This window comes from Argiope bruennichi, chromosome 1 (genome assembly GCF_947563725.1).
Source record: "Argiope bruennichi chromosome 1, qqArgBrue1.1, whole genome shotgun sequence".
Lineage (NCBI taxonomy): Eukaryota > Metazoa > Arthropoda > Arachnida > Araneae > Araneidae > Argiope > Argiope bruennichi.
Window position 1 is genome coordinate 102666623 of NC_079151.1, and position 16312 is coordinate 102682934.

Consider the following 16312-nt stretch of genomic DNA (forward strand, 5'->3'; position numbering starts at 1 on the left):
TTGCAGCGTGCATCATTTCAGATCTGTAATTTATCTGAAGGTTCTTTTAGTTGTTGTGCCTCTTTTTTTGAGTGGGAATAGAACTTATAACCTTGCAAAAACATTGCTCGCTCATTTTAATCGCCGCGGTTCAATCGAATGAGCCAGCAATGCTTCTCTCACTCATTGTTTTTCATGATTTTATTCTTGATCGTAACGTTTTTTCCCTTCTATCAATTTCCTTTCGGTGAAAAATGAACTTGTAAAGTTATAAAAACAATTCTAGATGAATTTAATCGCTTCGGTTTAAATATATGAGTTAACAATGTTCCTCCGTATACAGATAAAATTTTACTTATTTCTTATTATAATCTAGAGACATTTGTTGCAATTATAATGCTATTCTAAATTTTTAATTCTGAAATGAGATAAAAAAATTCATTTAGTTGAATATTTCAACTATTTTGAAAGGCACTTTTTATATGAGAGCCATCATCTAGTGAAAGGTACTTTTTATATGAGAGCCATCATCTAGTGAAAGGTACTTTTTATATGAGAGCCATCATCTAGTGAAAGGTACTTTTTATATGAGAGCCATCATCTCTATACTACTCAGGTTAACCATTAATTTCAGTTTGGAAAATTTCCTTTCTTTCCGAGGGTTTTTTCCTATAGAGAATATTTGTTTTTGGTGTTCCAATCAGTAACTTGAGAATGTGTAATTTACTTAATACTAATAATAACATGAAACACATCCCAATTTAACAGAGCCCGAAATCGTATTTTAAATAAGCGCATATAAGAGAGACTATTAAAAATAATCTTGTAAGAAAGAAAAAAAAAGTATTTCTTATCAATTCAAAACTAATAGCATATCTTTTTGAAAATAAGATTTCACATTTTCATCAATTCCTGTATTTCAGAAGGAAGTATTCGAAATACTTTTACTATCGTAGAAGTAAAAGTTTAGATTGTTATAAAAATATCTTTTGGGAGGTTTAAATTGAATCGTTAGAATGACAAGTCCCTGTATGTTATTTTATACAGAATATTCTTTGTTTGTATAAAATGCACACTTATTTCTTAGTTGAAATTTATAGAAAATAATGTAATTAGGATTTTATAATGATAAAAACAAAATAAAAAAATAATAATTTATAAAATTATTAAATACTGCATAAAATTATAATAAATAAAATTATAACTAGGTATAAGAATTTAAAAAACAGATTTATTATGATGATAATTTTCATGCGTACATTTGTGTACATTTTTTTACTTTCTCATGTATATAGTACAGAGAAAATATAATAATTGTCAAAAAATTTAAACTCGAGATTTCAATGAATTTTCACGTTTTAGACCCCCACCTCCCGAGTTTGAAAAGCACATTTTTGAAAAATGTCTGTCTGTCTGTCTGTTTGACAAAGATAACTCGTAAACGCTTTGAGTTATAAGGGTGAAATTTGATACACGGTCTTCAAACGAAATTTTCAGATTTCAATCAAATTTTGAGTATAATCTGTCCAGATGAACTCCATCTGTCCAGCTTTTCGAATATAACAAAACGAAGAGAGCTAGATACATAAAATTTGGTACATGGATTTAGCATCTATAGTATAGAAACCAGTCAAACTTTGAGGAAAATTCAATGAGGGATTGATAGTCTGTCCGTCTGCACTTTCAGAAACATGTAAACGCTATAATTCGAAAACGCGCTGTCTTAAATATATCAAATTTTGTATGGGACTACATATAGTATGGGCATTTTGTGACTTCAAGAGTAGTTTAGCATCAAATTTTTATTTCAATTTGTTGAGAAAAACGAGTCTAAAACAAAAATTCCATTTTCTGATATTAATATGATCGCTAAAGATGTCACGATAGATTCAGCAAAAATACTAAATTCGCGACAAAGATTAATATTTCGTAACTAATATACGCCTGTGTCATGTAAGGCGTTCTCTGCATAACAAGTTTATTAGAGAATATGCGAGAAAGTTTGGAGGGGATCACTATGGTTAATTATTTATTTCAATCGTATTCATGTCGTTTCCTATAATTAACATTGAAGGAAAAGAGAAACTTTCCTATTATTATCCAGAAACAATTAATTTCAATATGAATTAAAAGATAAAAGTCTAAAACTTTTCATTTAAATAATCTAACTAATATCCAGCAAGGTCATGTAAGGTAAATACACCATCTGAGTTAATATTTAACACGGCTTGGACATGTTCGTTGTTCGAATGAACTTTATTTTAGACAGCATAACAGCATCAGCATTTAGACAGCAGCAAAATTATTTAATAATATCTACAGTTGATAAAAGAATAAACAATCCAATCTTCAATAAACCATTAAAATTCAAACTAATTCACTCACAAAGAACGTGAAAAACATTAAACGACATGCGATTAATCATCTCAAATTCTACGCCAAGTTTGGCCATTTTCTTTCGGTCAGATGATCAAAATCGTAGACTGCTAATCATATATCACTCTTATTTATTGACCGAATAGCATCAGCAATTGCAGAAAGGTTGAAATTCACTGATGAACAATTACAGCAAAATTCAAATTTTCTGAAAAAAAAGTAAAAATATAACATATGGCCAAATCTGTCGCCATTTCGCCTTAAATATTGCCAAATTGGAACTTCAACAAGGAGCCAAAGGAACTGAATTTAAGTAACAGTATTATTCTTACTTGATCGGCTGAACCAAGTTGGACCTCAGGATTTTGAACTGGATCGCAGTCATGAAATATACCATATAAAATCATTCCGGTGAAAAAAAGAAATATCTTGAAGATGCCAACTAACACCATTCCCCAAAATAGAGCCCTGCAAAAAGGAATATTAAACAGTAAACTTTAAATAAGATATTTAATTTCCCCAAAAAATAAAAACTCGACTTCCATTTATATTAATGTTTTAGAAGTAATTTATGATTATAATTATAATCTGATAATAACAGATTAAAAATGGAAATATTTAGAAACCAAGATAAATAAAGTAAAAAGGAATTAAATTATTGAAAGCTGCAAATCGTTTTCTATTTAATTCTTTCGTTATATTTTTAAAAAAACATTAGATGTTAAAATTACTATTAATAACTCAAAATTGCTGAAAAATAAGTGCACATTATCCTTCCAATGACATTTCAAGATGATGGTATAAATTAATAATTTTTTTAAAAAGTATTAAACATATTCTGGTTTAATAAACATGCTGTTTATCATTAAATAATAAATTACAAGCATATTCTAATAACAATCATCAAACATTCTAGTTAAGATCGAATTTCAATTTCTACATAGAATTTTATTGAAGCCTAATAATTGACTTTAACTTTAAAATCGTCTGCAAATTTTGTGAATTTTTTGATGGATTTTTGACGAATAATCAATATTATTTCTCTTAAGAACTACGATAGCGTATTGCTGAAGGAATAAACTCGGGCAATAATTAATCCTTTATATCAAAACAGTAAAATCTCTTGTGTAATTCATAGACTTTGCAATTTTAAAAATAAGATCAATTTGAAGTACACGCCATCGAGAAAGACCTAGAATTTCAAGTGCCATAGATGATATTTGTAATTTATTACAAAGAGATACAGAAGCAGTAAGTAAAAGATTTTCATTAACCATCTTTTTATACCGTTATTTAGTTAGGTTTTTTTTAAAATATTAGTTTATATACTTAAAAATAAGCAAATTAAGATATATCTAAAAAACTATTAAAAATCGAATGTTTTTAAAAATTGTAATAAAGAATCAAAACTAAAGCATATATAAACTTGTCTCGGATGTATAATAGTTTTAGATAAAACCACAAAAAAATATAAAAATCTACCAATGTAGTTATTTAATGATATACAAAAATGTATATTGTTAAATTAATATATTGTGTTAAAATGTTATTATTCTATCTATGATTGATATTATTTAATATAGAATTTATAATAATGCTAAGCAATATTGGTTAAAATTTTTAAATATAAAACTGAATATTGTTTAAAAATTTTACCAATATTTTAATTATTTAGTTTTTAACAGAACGTTTTCAAGTGAGTGTTTTAAAATAAAATCCCATATAAAATGATTTATCTTGCTGGAACTAATATTTTGTGTTATCATTTCATTTTAATTGTATAAAAATTTCTGACAATTTTGAATATTGTCCGATATTATATAGTATCGTTAATATGACATTGATCATTCCACAGATTCAAAATATGATTCAAAACTGTCCAAAATATTTAACAATTTATGGTTCCATTGGAGCAAGATAAGCATATTACTGAAAATCAGTCTATTGTTGTTCTTATATGCCAAATTTGTGAAAAAAACGTTTTTTTATTGCATTCGCCAGATTTTAGAAAATATTAACGAACGGAAATTTTACATTCATAACTTTTTTCTAACTTTATAACTTCTTTTTCGTTTTTTCGGGTGAACCGGAGTTTAACCCCCTTCTTCGCCAAGTTGCGATAACGCGCCAAAGTTGGCAATCTTTATTATGCACTATGATTGGACGTCTGCTCTCTTGCTTTTGAACATTTCGCAAGACCATTGTTGGCGATTTTTGAAAATTGCGCCAAGCAAGGGGTTAAACTCCGGTCATACTGTTTTTTCTTTGAATTCTGGAAATTAGTATAACTGCATATATAAAATACAAATAAACAAGAATATACAAATCCATAAACACCGTATCTTTGACGGATTCGATGAAATTTTTGTTGCAAACCAACAATACTTAAACCATAAGCCAAATAGCTCATTTCTTTTTGAATAGTCATGTTTATATACATTTGGATATACACATGGGCTTCAGTTGATAGATTTCATCTAGAATGCGATTGAGATCTAAAATTGTTTTGTAATTATCATTAAAAATATTTATTCTTCGTTCTGATTTTTGTGAGACATAAAGAGAAAGACGGACGTAGTTCCAAAAACGTTATTTTCTGTCTGAATGCTATTTAAACCATGAATATCCATCGAAATGCCGAAATCAATTTTTTGATGATTTTTCTTTGTATAATACAAATACACGAAAGTATAATTGTTTAAGAACACGATGGAAGTTAAAATTTCAAAAATTTTGAATCATAGAAGTTTTGCTTATAGATGTTTTTAGGGAATTTTTTTTGAATATTTAAATCTTTACTTAATCTAAATTCTCTGAATACCGGAGATACAGCACACTTACCATTGGGCCTTCTTGAAATTTCCTACGCTCAATAATCTCTGAACTTGTGCTTGTTTTGTTGTACTGAATTCAATCATAATGTACGCACCTAACAATACACAGTTGCTGAAAGTATATCTTTCCGTCAAATCAAAAGACATGCTATAAAAAAGGGATATGATTAGTAAAGAGAAATTATTACAACTGAACCGTTTGAAAGATTCATTTACCATCAATTACCAAGTATCATTTTATGTACGCAAATGCAAAGAAAAATTAAGTCTTCCGAATAAAGTGAAAGCCGTTTCATGGAAATATCGATTTTATTAAAATTCAGAGTACTAGTTTATTTTTACGGCCCCCAGATTTACTTGGGGATTTTCAGATTATGTGAAGATCTCCAAACTATTTTATACATAAAATTCCGAGATTTCGCCAAAATAAATGACTGCAATTTGCATTTTTTGAAGAATTGTATTTATTATTTCAAAATTAAGTTTGAAATAAATTTGAAAATAGTCTGTAGAAATATATCAGAATGAAATATCAAAGACAATCTTGTTAAAATTTAAATGATAATTATCGAAAACATTGTCAGATTTCTTTTTCAAAATTCAACTTTAAAAAACTTAACTTTAATACCTTAAGTAAAACTCATTAGAATAGTTATCATGTATGGGTTTAAATTTTAGCTTATAGTATTTTAATATTCTCAAAGTTTAGTTTCAAGAAGAAATTCGATAAAAAAGTAACTTATTAAAATGAAATATGAAAGACAACTATATCAAAGTTTAAAGTTCATTTTGGATAATCAAAGATATCGTCATATTAATTTGAAAAAAATTGAAGATATTTCAAAAAAACTATTCAAAAGGTATTCGTTCAAGCAAAATCTTTTATAATCATAGTGAAAGTAATGCATTATCAATTCATTATTTTCATTAAATTTCATCAATGTATTAATATTTTTATCCTTGTTAACTACACATTCTTATTTAAAATTAAAAATGATATTCCAAATTAAAAATCCTCGACTGTCTACTCAGACTCGCCAAAAGGCACACGGAAAAACTTGAATGACCGAACCGCCGCGATAGCAGTACTTGCGGGAACTGTGACTGAGTCCTAAGGACCATCACCGACCACGGTACAATCCTTCCCTAAGGAAGTACGTCTCATCATCGATGAGAAGTAGTCACCCCACCCTTTCATATATCCTCAAGGGTGGCAAGAACCAACTACCATGCCGGAAGTTTCTCATCCTCAATTACGAGGTGTCCGCTTAGGGACATTATAAATTAATAAAAAAATAATCTTGATAACCACAAATAACTAGATATAAAATAACAGCTTCGCTCCCAATGTAATGCAGTGCACTTTACAATTTCTATATTATTTCAATCATGATTAAAGTTTTCAGTCAGGATATCAAATCAGTTAATTATAAATGAAAATTCAATAAGCTGCAAATTATCATATAAAAACAGTTTCAAGCCAGTGTTGGCACTAATTGAATTTGCTATGTCACTTATACTATGTTCCTTCATGCTGGCCCTGATGGCACGTTCTCCAGGTCACATCAGAGTATTATGCCATTATTACTCATCGCGATTTTCAATTATTTGTTTATACACTATATTAGACACTTCCATAATTTTTCAAATTAAAAATTTTGATGTTTACTATGTTCCGGCATTGGATTTTTGTTTATTTATTTTATTTTGAGCTCGCTGTTTTTTTAAATTCCAGTCATTAAATTCTGGATATCACATTACGTCTAGTATAAGTTTATGTATAAAAAGAATACTTTGTTTCGGCATTGGAATTTTGTTTATTTATTTTATTTTGATATAGCTGTTTTTTCGAATTCCAATCATTAAATTTTGGATATCACATTACATCTACACTCATGTCTAAAATTAAGGTCACAAACATAAAATCTGTGAAAAATAAAAAGCTATTCACTGTGTTGCCACGAAATTTGGCACAGAGGTACACTACAATGGAAGAAAGAACATAGATACATAATGGAAAAGATTTTAATTGGGAATTAAGAAACAGGATATATCAAAAAGTGTTACATTATGAATCAGAGATAAAGCATTTATCTCAGGAAAAGCCTGTCAAATATGGAGTGTGACCACCGTGCACTGCTATACAGGCTTCCCAACAAGCTTTCATACCGTTTATGAGGGTTTCAGTAAATGCTTGGGGCAACAAAGCCCATTCTTCCAAACGCGCGACTTTTAACTCTTGGAGGGTATTAGGAGGGGGGGGGGGTTACGCTGTGAAATGGCTCTTACGAGACCATCCCAAAAATGCTCAATAGGATTGAGATTCGCAGACCTCGAGGGCTAGTCCATACGTCGAATACCCTCTTCCTCAAGAAAATCATCAAAGATCTCGGCTCTGTATGGAAGCGCGTTTTCCTACATAAACATGAAGTCTGGGCCAAAAGTACCCCGGAACAACCTCACATAGGCTTCAAGGATCTCATCCCTATAGCGATGTGCATTGACAGTACCCGAAGTACCCGATTGACAGTACATCGAAGAGGTGCAGTGGTATACGACTGTCCAACATTATGTCACCCCAGATAAGGATTCCTCTGCCACCAAATCTGTCGATTTCTTTTACGTTGGAGAGATGATAGTGAGTTCCTCGTTCTCTCCAGTTGAAGATTCGACAAGTGTCACTCTGTGTGGTAAATCTCGACTCATCACTGAAAAGAACACGCCCCCATTCTTACTGTGCCCAAGACTGATATGTTAGGCACCACAACAGCCGGGCTTTTCTGTTGGATGCAGTCAAAGGGACGCACTAAATTGGTCGCCGGGCATAAAGAGTCCTCTCTGCTAGACGTCTGTATACTTTTTGTCTGGAAATTCTTATTCCAGACGCAGCAGCAAGAGCATGAGCAAGTTGAGTAACCGTTGTCAGCCTATGCCGTCGTGCGCTTAATGCCAAATAGCGATCCTGTGCAGGTGTCTCTGCTCTGTGACGGCCTTGGCCGGCCTTCCTGGTTACAATACCACTTGTTTGAAATTGATTCCACAATCTGGATACCACTTGGTGCCACTTATAACCATCGAGCCACCTCCGCTTGAGACTGTCCAGCTTCAAGCCTACCAACGGTTCTCCATCTCAATACATCGTCTAACCGATTATGAGAACTCATTCTCACTGGAAACTGGTTAATTTTTTTGTTTTCATGCAATATTCACAAAATTGCAGGCAAAAATATCAGATGCGTAAACGGTCTAATTTCAGTAGTTCCCCAAAAACTGATGCTAAGCAACACTTTTTTCCCACAAAAAAGGTTAATATCGTGTTAGCGGTCCTTCACAATATATAAAATATAATTTGTTTAAATTTTACTGATAACCATTTAAAATTACTTTGAAAAACATTTTTGTGACCTTAATTTTGGACATGAGTGTAGTATAAGTATATGTATAAAAAGAATACTTTACTTGAAAAATATCATTCTCCCTCCTGCTGTATTAATTTCCAATAGTTTTCTAAATCCGATGGCCAGGATTCCTGAAGCAATAATTGCTACCAACGGAATAAACATAAGAATAGTCTGAAAGACATCTGTCCACACTACAGCTTTCAGACCTCCCTAGATTTTACAATACAATGAATTACGTGAATGATAATTGTCTTAAGGAATAATATTTGTTAATAATTAATTTCTTAAAACAGTGGTCTTTATTTAAAGAAATTTATTTCTCTTTTCCATGACTAAAATCTCTCCTTTAAAAGCAAAATCACTGAGGAATATTATAACTGTTGTGACCGATAATAGGTATTATTAATGCAGGTAAACTAATAACAGAAGTTGCTGTGTAGCTATAAAGTAGAATATTGTAAATTTGAAGTCCCTTATAGAATGCATTCCAAAATAGAATATACTGATGTAATAATAATACTGATAATATGGAAAGAATAATATATATACTGATATAATAATAATATACTGATAGAATAATATATGATGAGACAAAATAATGTAAATGATGCTAATATAAAAAATGGGGTTATTTTTATATAAGAAGGAGCTTTGAATTGCTATACTATTAACAGTATAAAATCACGCTATTTTCTGTTTCTGATTCTGGCTGGACGAAACTCACACAATTACGAAATAATATAACCTATTTCGGAAACTTCGGAGCTTGGCGCGTTGCCAACAAACTGCTTAACAAGCCGTCCCGGTGATATATCTATTTCAATAATTTGAATATATAATTGTTTTCTTTTTTCAATAAAAGGAAAAAATGAATAAGAAATAAATTAATGTTAATAATGGAAATGACATTAAAAACTCTAATAAATGTAAGTAACTGAAATTCTATTAAAAAAGAAGGGGAATATACAATTGAAATGAATGAAAATTAACCATGTAATTCTCAAATGTAGATTACATAATAAATATTAAAGTAAAACTTGAAGGTAAATAACAAAAGTTTGCTTTGCACATTCAGAAATTAATCATGTAAAGGACGATCAAGTTTCAAATTTTCGAGATAGTCTTTTATTAGAGGCCAGAGTGAGTTTTAATAGTTTCAATTGCTATTATAGTGTCTTAATGAAATAAACACTTACAATCTCACCCAAAACTCATTTAAAACAAAGATTAATTTCATCTTTGTGTAAAACAATGACACTAATTTTTTAATTGTTTTCTCAATTAAATAATATTATTTAATTGAGAAAACTATAAACTATATTATTTAACAAGGACACCAAAGGAATATTTTTATTTTATTCATTCAAAAGGAGCAACTAACTTAAAGGAATCTACACATAAAACAGTTTACTGAGACAACCGTCTCCTAAAAACCTTTTACAGTTTTGTGTTCAAATGGCAAAATAATTCAAGTCAATTTTTCACCATTTTAAATGACAACAACAACTTAGTAATTAAAAAGTGATTAAGTTTCTTTATGCGATCAAACATATTACAAATATTACATATGAAATATTAACAAAACCAAATTCTAAACATTAATAAATAAGACAATAGAATACGGAATGTATGAAATATGATAAAAGTTTACTCTCTCTCTCTCTTATATATATATATATATATATATATATATATATATATATATATAAAGAGAAAAGCAAAAAAATCTGATTCAATCTGAAAATTGTTTCTATATTAAAACAAAAAAGAAAAGAAATGAATGTATGATTAACAAACACTAACACACAGAGTATTCCCTCGAATGACGGTTTAGTAGCATATTTCTACAATATCAGAGATAAATATAAACTTCAAATTAGAAGAATACTTTAAATGGTATAAAGAATTATATTTTGTTGGAGTGAATAAATAGACTGCTGAAGATATAAATAGATGTTTCAAAAATTAAAAAATACAAGGTTCATTTTTATTCTATGTAAAATTGCCTAAATCATTAAGCAAAATTTTTAATATGCATTTCAAAAAAATTTTGAGTTTAATTTAACACTTCTGAATATATGTTTCCCTTAATTCTTTTATTTCTGATAATGTCCAAGTTGTTGTGACAATATGGTTATGAAAAATATCTACGTAGTTTCAAAATTCTTCTTTTTTACAAGGACATTTTTATTTGTTCCTGTGTTTTTTAAGAAAAGAACGATAACTGAACATCCTTTCCCAAATACTTTGATCGTATTTGAAGCAGTTGTTCATTTTTACGTTTTTGATCGGAAATAGATCGGAAGCTATTATTCGGAATTAGTACAGAGTTGGATCTAACTTTTTCATATAATAGATCTTTAAAGCTACAGGTCACGTATAATATATTTTTATTTTTCGTCGTTTTGAAGCAAATCTTTTTTAATCCTTGCTCTATAAAGATTATTTATAAGAATAAGGAAGTAATGATCTTATATTTCGTAATGGCGTAAAACTTTTCTGAAAAGGAAGGAATTTATTTTTAATGGAGCAAAAGAAATTTTTAGCAGATTTATTGCTAAATTTTTCGTTGAAGTCACTTTCGGTTCTTTTAAATACATGGCATAGCATGTATTTAATTTCTTCATTAGATAATTTATTGAAGCCTTACCGTTGTACTTTTCTTTCAAATTTCTCTTTTGTTTGTATGTTATTTAGTATATATTGTGTGTGTGTGTGTGTACTGATGTTTTAAAATATAATTTAAACCTTATTTAATTTCCTAATATCAATTTTTATCTTAATTTAGCCCATATTAACATCATTCTAAAATGCTCTGTTATTTCTTAATTCAGTTATAATTTTTTATTTAATTATTTTTAACACACCTCTAGAAAACTGATTACTTAATCCTTTTCTCACGCTCCGAGCGAAGGAGTGAAAAATTCTAATGCTTATAACATTCTTTTAAAGATATTTAAGATTCCCTTTCCTAAGTCTAGACGTGTCAAAATAATCCCATAGTAAAATCACTGAAAGAAAAAAAATATGAAGTATGTGTGTGTGTGTGTGTGTGTGTGTGTGTGTGTGTGTGTGTGTGTGTGTGTGTGTGTGTGTGTGTGTGTGTGTGTGTGTGTGTGTGTGTGTGTGTGTGTGTGTGTGTGTAAGGGAATTAAAGGGACTATATATAACATTTGAGTAATAAAGAATTTGAATTAAAATGTTGAATCTAATCAATATTTAACAAGTTATAATCAAACAAATAAATGGAAATGATATGAATATATCGCACTTCTTAGTGCATTTATTTAAAAATTCTTAGTAATAGATTTAATATTTGAAGGTAATAAAAACAGATATTTTTTTTTCTTACCAAAGAGCAGTAAAATGAACAAACTGCTGTGAGAGTTAGTACGGAAATCCAAGTCGATATGCCGGTAACAGCGTTTAGTGCAAGTGATGGTGTGTATAATGCTAGTGCAGTGTAAAAGATCTATAGAAATATTTATTTAAAAAAAAGGGTAAATAAAAGTAGCTTCTATATATGAATGTAAAAAATAAATACATGAAATACATGGGTTTTAAACTAAGAACTATTAACATAAAAATCTTTTATGAAATCATTAAAAAAAAAATCCCTTCTTCATCTTTAAGGTAGTTTTATTTGTATTTTTTTAGCTATCATCGATGGAAGAATAAAATATTTAATTAAATAATTTAATTAATTTTACTTTCATTATGTATAAATAATGACACTTTAATCACAAAAAAGCCTTAAAGTTATCTCTAATTTTTTGGATAATTTTATATCGAAAACTTTTTTTTTAATATTTAAAAAACTAAAGCTTTAAAGCTATTTCTAATTCCCTGGATAAAATTATATAGAAAACTTTTTTTAATATTTAAAAAACTGAAGCTTTAAAGCTATTTCTAATTTTCTGGATAATATTATATAGGAAACTTTTTTTTAATATTAAAAAAACAAAAGCCTTAAAACTATTTCTAATTTTCTGGATAATTTTATACAGAAAATTTTTTTAACATTTAAGTTTGCTATGCATACTCAGAATTTTAAGTTTCAGCAAGTTAGTCTCCGTTCCTTTAGGCTGTCAGTAGAAAATAAGAATATGATGAAAGAAAAGTTATAATTTTGGGACTTTTTTCTTAAGAATTTTGAACTAATGAAGCTTGGGATACAATGGCATTTAATTGTTAAAACTCTTCAAAAGGCTCGCGTTTTAGAAAGTAGAAAGTATTAAGCATGAAATATCAACAGAAATGATATATAATGACATAGAGACCAACATTTGACACCATAAGACTTTTCAATAACTTTAAAATAACTATCAAAAATATTTTATTGTATCCTCGCGGAAATATATTTTTAACATTTTTATTCCTTCTCTAACAATAAATAAATGATTAAATCTTTAAAAATTTTCAGCTTCATATATTTTAAATACCATGCTTCCTATATACTATAAATTCACAAATAACTTTAAATCATCTATATTTCTATATAAGATTTTACAAAATATGAACTGACCGATCGAATGATGTAGAGAAAAGCAGCGATATTTCGTATGGTTTTCCCAAATCTTATTTCCAAATACTGTAAAAAAAGAAACTGTTATTGAAGATATAAATTGTATTTATTTTATTCTGATTCTGTTTATAAAATCATCAATAATTAGCTTGAAATAGCTGTTTTCTTTCTTTTCACTAATAAGCAAATCAAAATATAGTAAAAAAAGGAAGCTGTTGTTTGAAGATATAATTTACCTTCATTTTTTTGTAATTTTATTTAAAACAATTGGACTTTGACTACTAACTAGTTCGCAGAATTATTTGGTTATATTTAATTTCAATTAAATCGTTTAGATAAAAGTTCACATCCATGATCCGTCAAATTATCGGTTATTAAAACCTTTTTATTTTTATAGTATTCAATTCATTCTTGAAACATGAAACTTTCTAATGGACACCAGACCCATGACATCTTGGCGCCATTGGCTTTCCATTGGCTTGGCGCCTTGGCTTTCCATGACATCTTGGCGCCATTAAATATATAAATGCGTGGTTCATCTATCTTCGAAATTTCACAGTGTTTTAACTTCAGTTTTTAATCTATCTCGTAAACTGCACAGATGCTAAAAAAGTATTATTTAACTGTTAACAATGGAAAAAAATCATGCAATCAACTAGTTAATGAAATAATTGAGACGGTTTGAATTTAGGATATCGATGTCATCTATTGTTGAAAACAGGCGAAAATGAAATAATTATTAAAAAAAATTGATAAAATTCGGTATAAGTGTATATTACTGTTAAATTGATATATTCAGAAAATTAATTTTTTTAGTTTTGAAATGACGTAAAAGTCACTTTCGTACAGTATTATTTTCTAATGCTACAGCGAAAAGACATGAAAATCTAACTTATATTTACTTAATTAAAATTTCAAAAAAGCGCCCCTAGGTTCACATTCCAACCCTATAAGTACAGATAAATTATCAATAATCAGTTTGTGCAATGTCTTTGCTTCTCGTGTACGAAGTATAAAAAAAGTACTGTAATCGTCAAAAATTTCAAACTCTAAATTTTGACGAATCTTCTCGTTTTATATCTTCCTAAGTTCTAAAAACCTCATTTTTGTAAAAATGTATATCTTTTTGTCCATCTGTCTCTTTCTCTATCTGTGACAATGATAACTCAAAAACGTTTCGAGTTAGACAGGGGAAATTAGGTATATGTTCTTTATACTAAACTTATAGATGTTTGTCAAATTTTGAATAAAATCCGCTCTGAGAAAGTCTGTCTGTCCGGCTGTCTCAATATATATATTAAAACGATAACTACAAACCGAAAGAAGCTAGATAGATAAAATTCGGTATACAGATTTAACATCCATATTTTAACACACCAATCAAATTTTGAGTTACATCCAGCAAGGGATTGACTGTTTATTGGATTGTTCTTTTGGAAACATGTAAACTCGACGAATCAAAAACGCAATCTTTTAAATATATCAAATTTGGTAAGGTATTTTGTGACTGCAAGTATAGTTTTGTGTCAGGTTTTTGTTTGAATCGGTTGGGAAAAACATGTCTTAAGAACAAATTCGATTTTTGGATACTAGTAAGCGTATGTCAGGGATTAATCACCAAAAAACTCGCCAAAGATCGTAAGATAGATTCAGTAAAAGTACTAAATTCACACCAAAATTTAATATTTCGCAACTATTGTTCACCAATGTTATCCAAGGCGCTCTTTAGGATAATACGTTCATTAGAGTGTATCCGAGAAAATTTTGTGGAAATCACTCCTCCTGGTTTATTTTTTCTTTCTTTTCTTAAAAATATTCACTTACGATGAATACTTCAGCACAATATCTAGAATGATATAATTCTCTGTAATAGTCGATTACGCAGAATTACATCGCAATGTAAATAATAGTGCAAAATTATCCGTGTTAAGAATATCTGTTAGTTTAACATCAGGATTTAAAACTAAAGAATTCGTTATTTCTTTGGTAAATTTATTCTAGTCATTTTATCAGTGTGTTTCTTACGTAGTTTAAAAGTCTTAACAGTTCAATGGTTAATGTGAAACTCTCTCTTGAAATTATAGAAAGGAAGAAACTGATTACATGTTCAGTATATTATAAATGATCCTAGTTTGAATTTTACTGAATCTTGATAATTAACACTAACATTACGTATTGTGCTTATAAAACACTCATTTATAGTATCGAGTTGATTCTTATTTCTTATTGTAAAATTTACTTACTTCATATGACGTAGATACTTTTAAATCAAAATATATAGGCAAACACCCGAATGCACACAAGAAGTATCCTAATGGAAGTCCTAATAACATTGCAGATAATTGTAATCCGTATAAGTAAATCTCAGCTGGTACTCCAAGAATAGCTATTGCTGATAAGAAAGTTGCTAGGAGACTTATAGCAACAGGTAGTATTGACATGTTTCTTCCACCTAATAAAAATTGTTCCAGACTCTTCTGTCGATCGCCAGTGAAACGGAAATATATTCCTATGCAAGCGGACACAGCCAAAGTCGATGCAAGAACCACATAGTCCCAAGAATCTAAGAGCTGAGCCATTATGGAAAAGCAGAAGTTCGGTTTAACCTAATAGATCATAGCTAGAAAAACAGAAAATAATGATAAATGGCATTATAGTTAGGCAACTATATATAATAATCTACATTTATATATTGTTTGTAATGAAGCCTTTAAAATATTTTCAGTATTCTGTAAAACCGAAGATCATTAATTCAATTCTATTTTTTTTAGAAAAACCTTAAAATTCAAAAGAATTTATATGTAATAGGCTAGTCCAAATGAGAAACTGTTTCAATTCTGTAGGAAATTATAGGACAATCTCACCCTTTAATTACAGCTTAAAAGCGGTGTATTAAATTCAAGCGTCAACTCTATGCTAATAGTTCACAAAATAAAAGTATGAAAAGAAAGGAAAAAAATGGAAATAATTGAGAAAAATCAATGATTTTCGTTTGAAAATGGGGAACTGGAAGTTAAAATTCTGTACAGGATGTGATCTTACATCTTTCTGATGGAATCTTTGTGCCGTGTTCCTGCATTAAATAAATTTCAATTAAATCCCCTGTATAGATTGTAGTACTCTTCTTCATTTGTATAATAAGGATTGCATGTTAAAGTTTCAATATATATATATATCCGATTATCAGGACTATGAAA

The 16312-nt window shown here is 29.0% G+C and overlaps 1 protein-coding gene across 4 annotated transcripts in view; it reads right to left on the reverse strand.

Annotated features, from left to right (window-relative positions):
- Positions 1-16312, reverse strand: part of LOC129965093 (putative sodium-dependent multivitamin transporter) — a 58752-nt gene that overhangs the window by 28611 nt on the left and 13829 nt on the right. For all 4 annotated transcript variants that reach the window (XM_056079155.1, XM_056079156.1, XM_056079154.1 and 1 more), the window contains 6 exons: positions 15359-15735; positions 13116-13181; positions 11943-12062; positions 8649-8800; positions 5197-5337; positions 2688-2823 (listed from right to left, as the gene is read on the reverse strand). In XM_056079155.1, the coding sequence (XP_055935130.1) occupies positions 2688-2823; positions 5197-5337; positions 8649-8800; positions 11943-12062; positions 13116-13181; positions 15359-15694 (951 nt within the window). In that variant the 5' untranslated portion in view covers positions 15695-15735. The remainder of the gene's footprint in view (positions 1-2687; positions 2824-5196; positions 5338-8648; positions 8801-11942; positions 12063-13115; positions 13182-15358; positions 15736-16312) is intronic.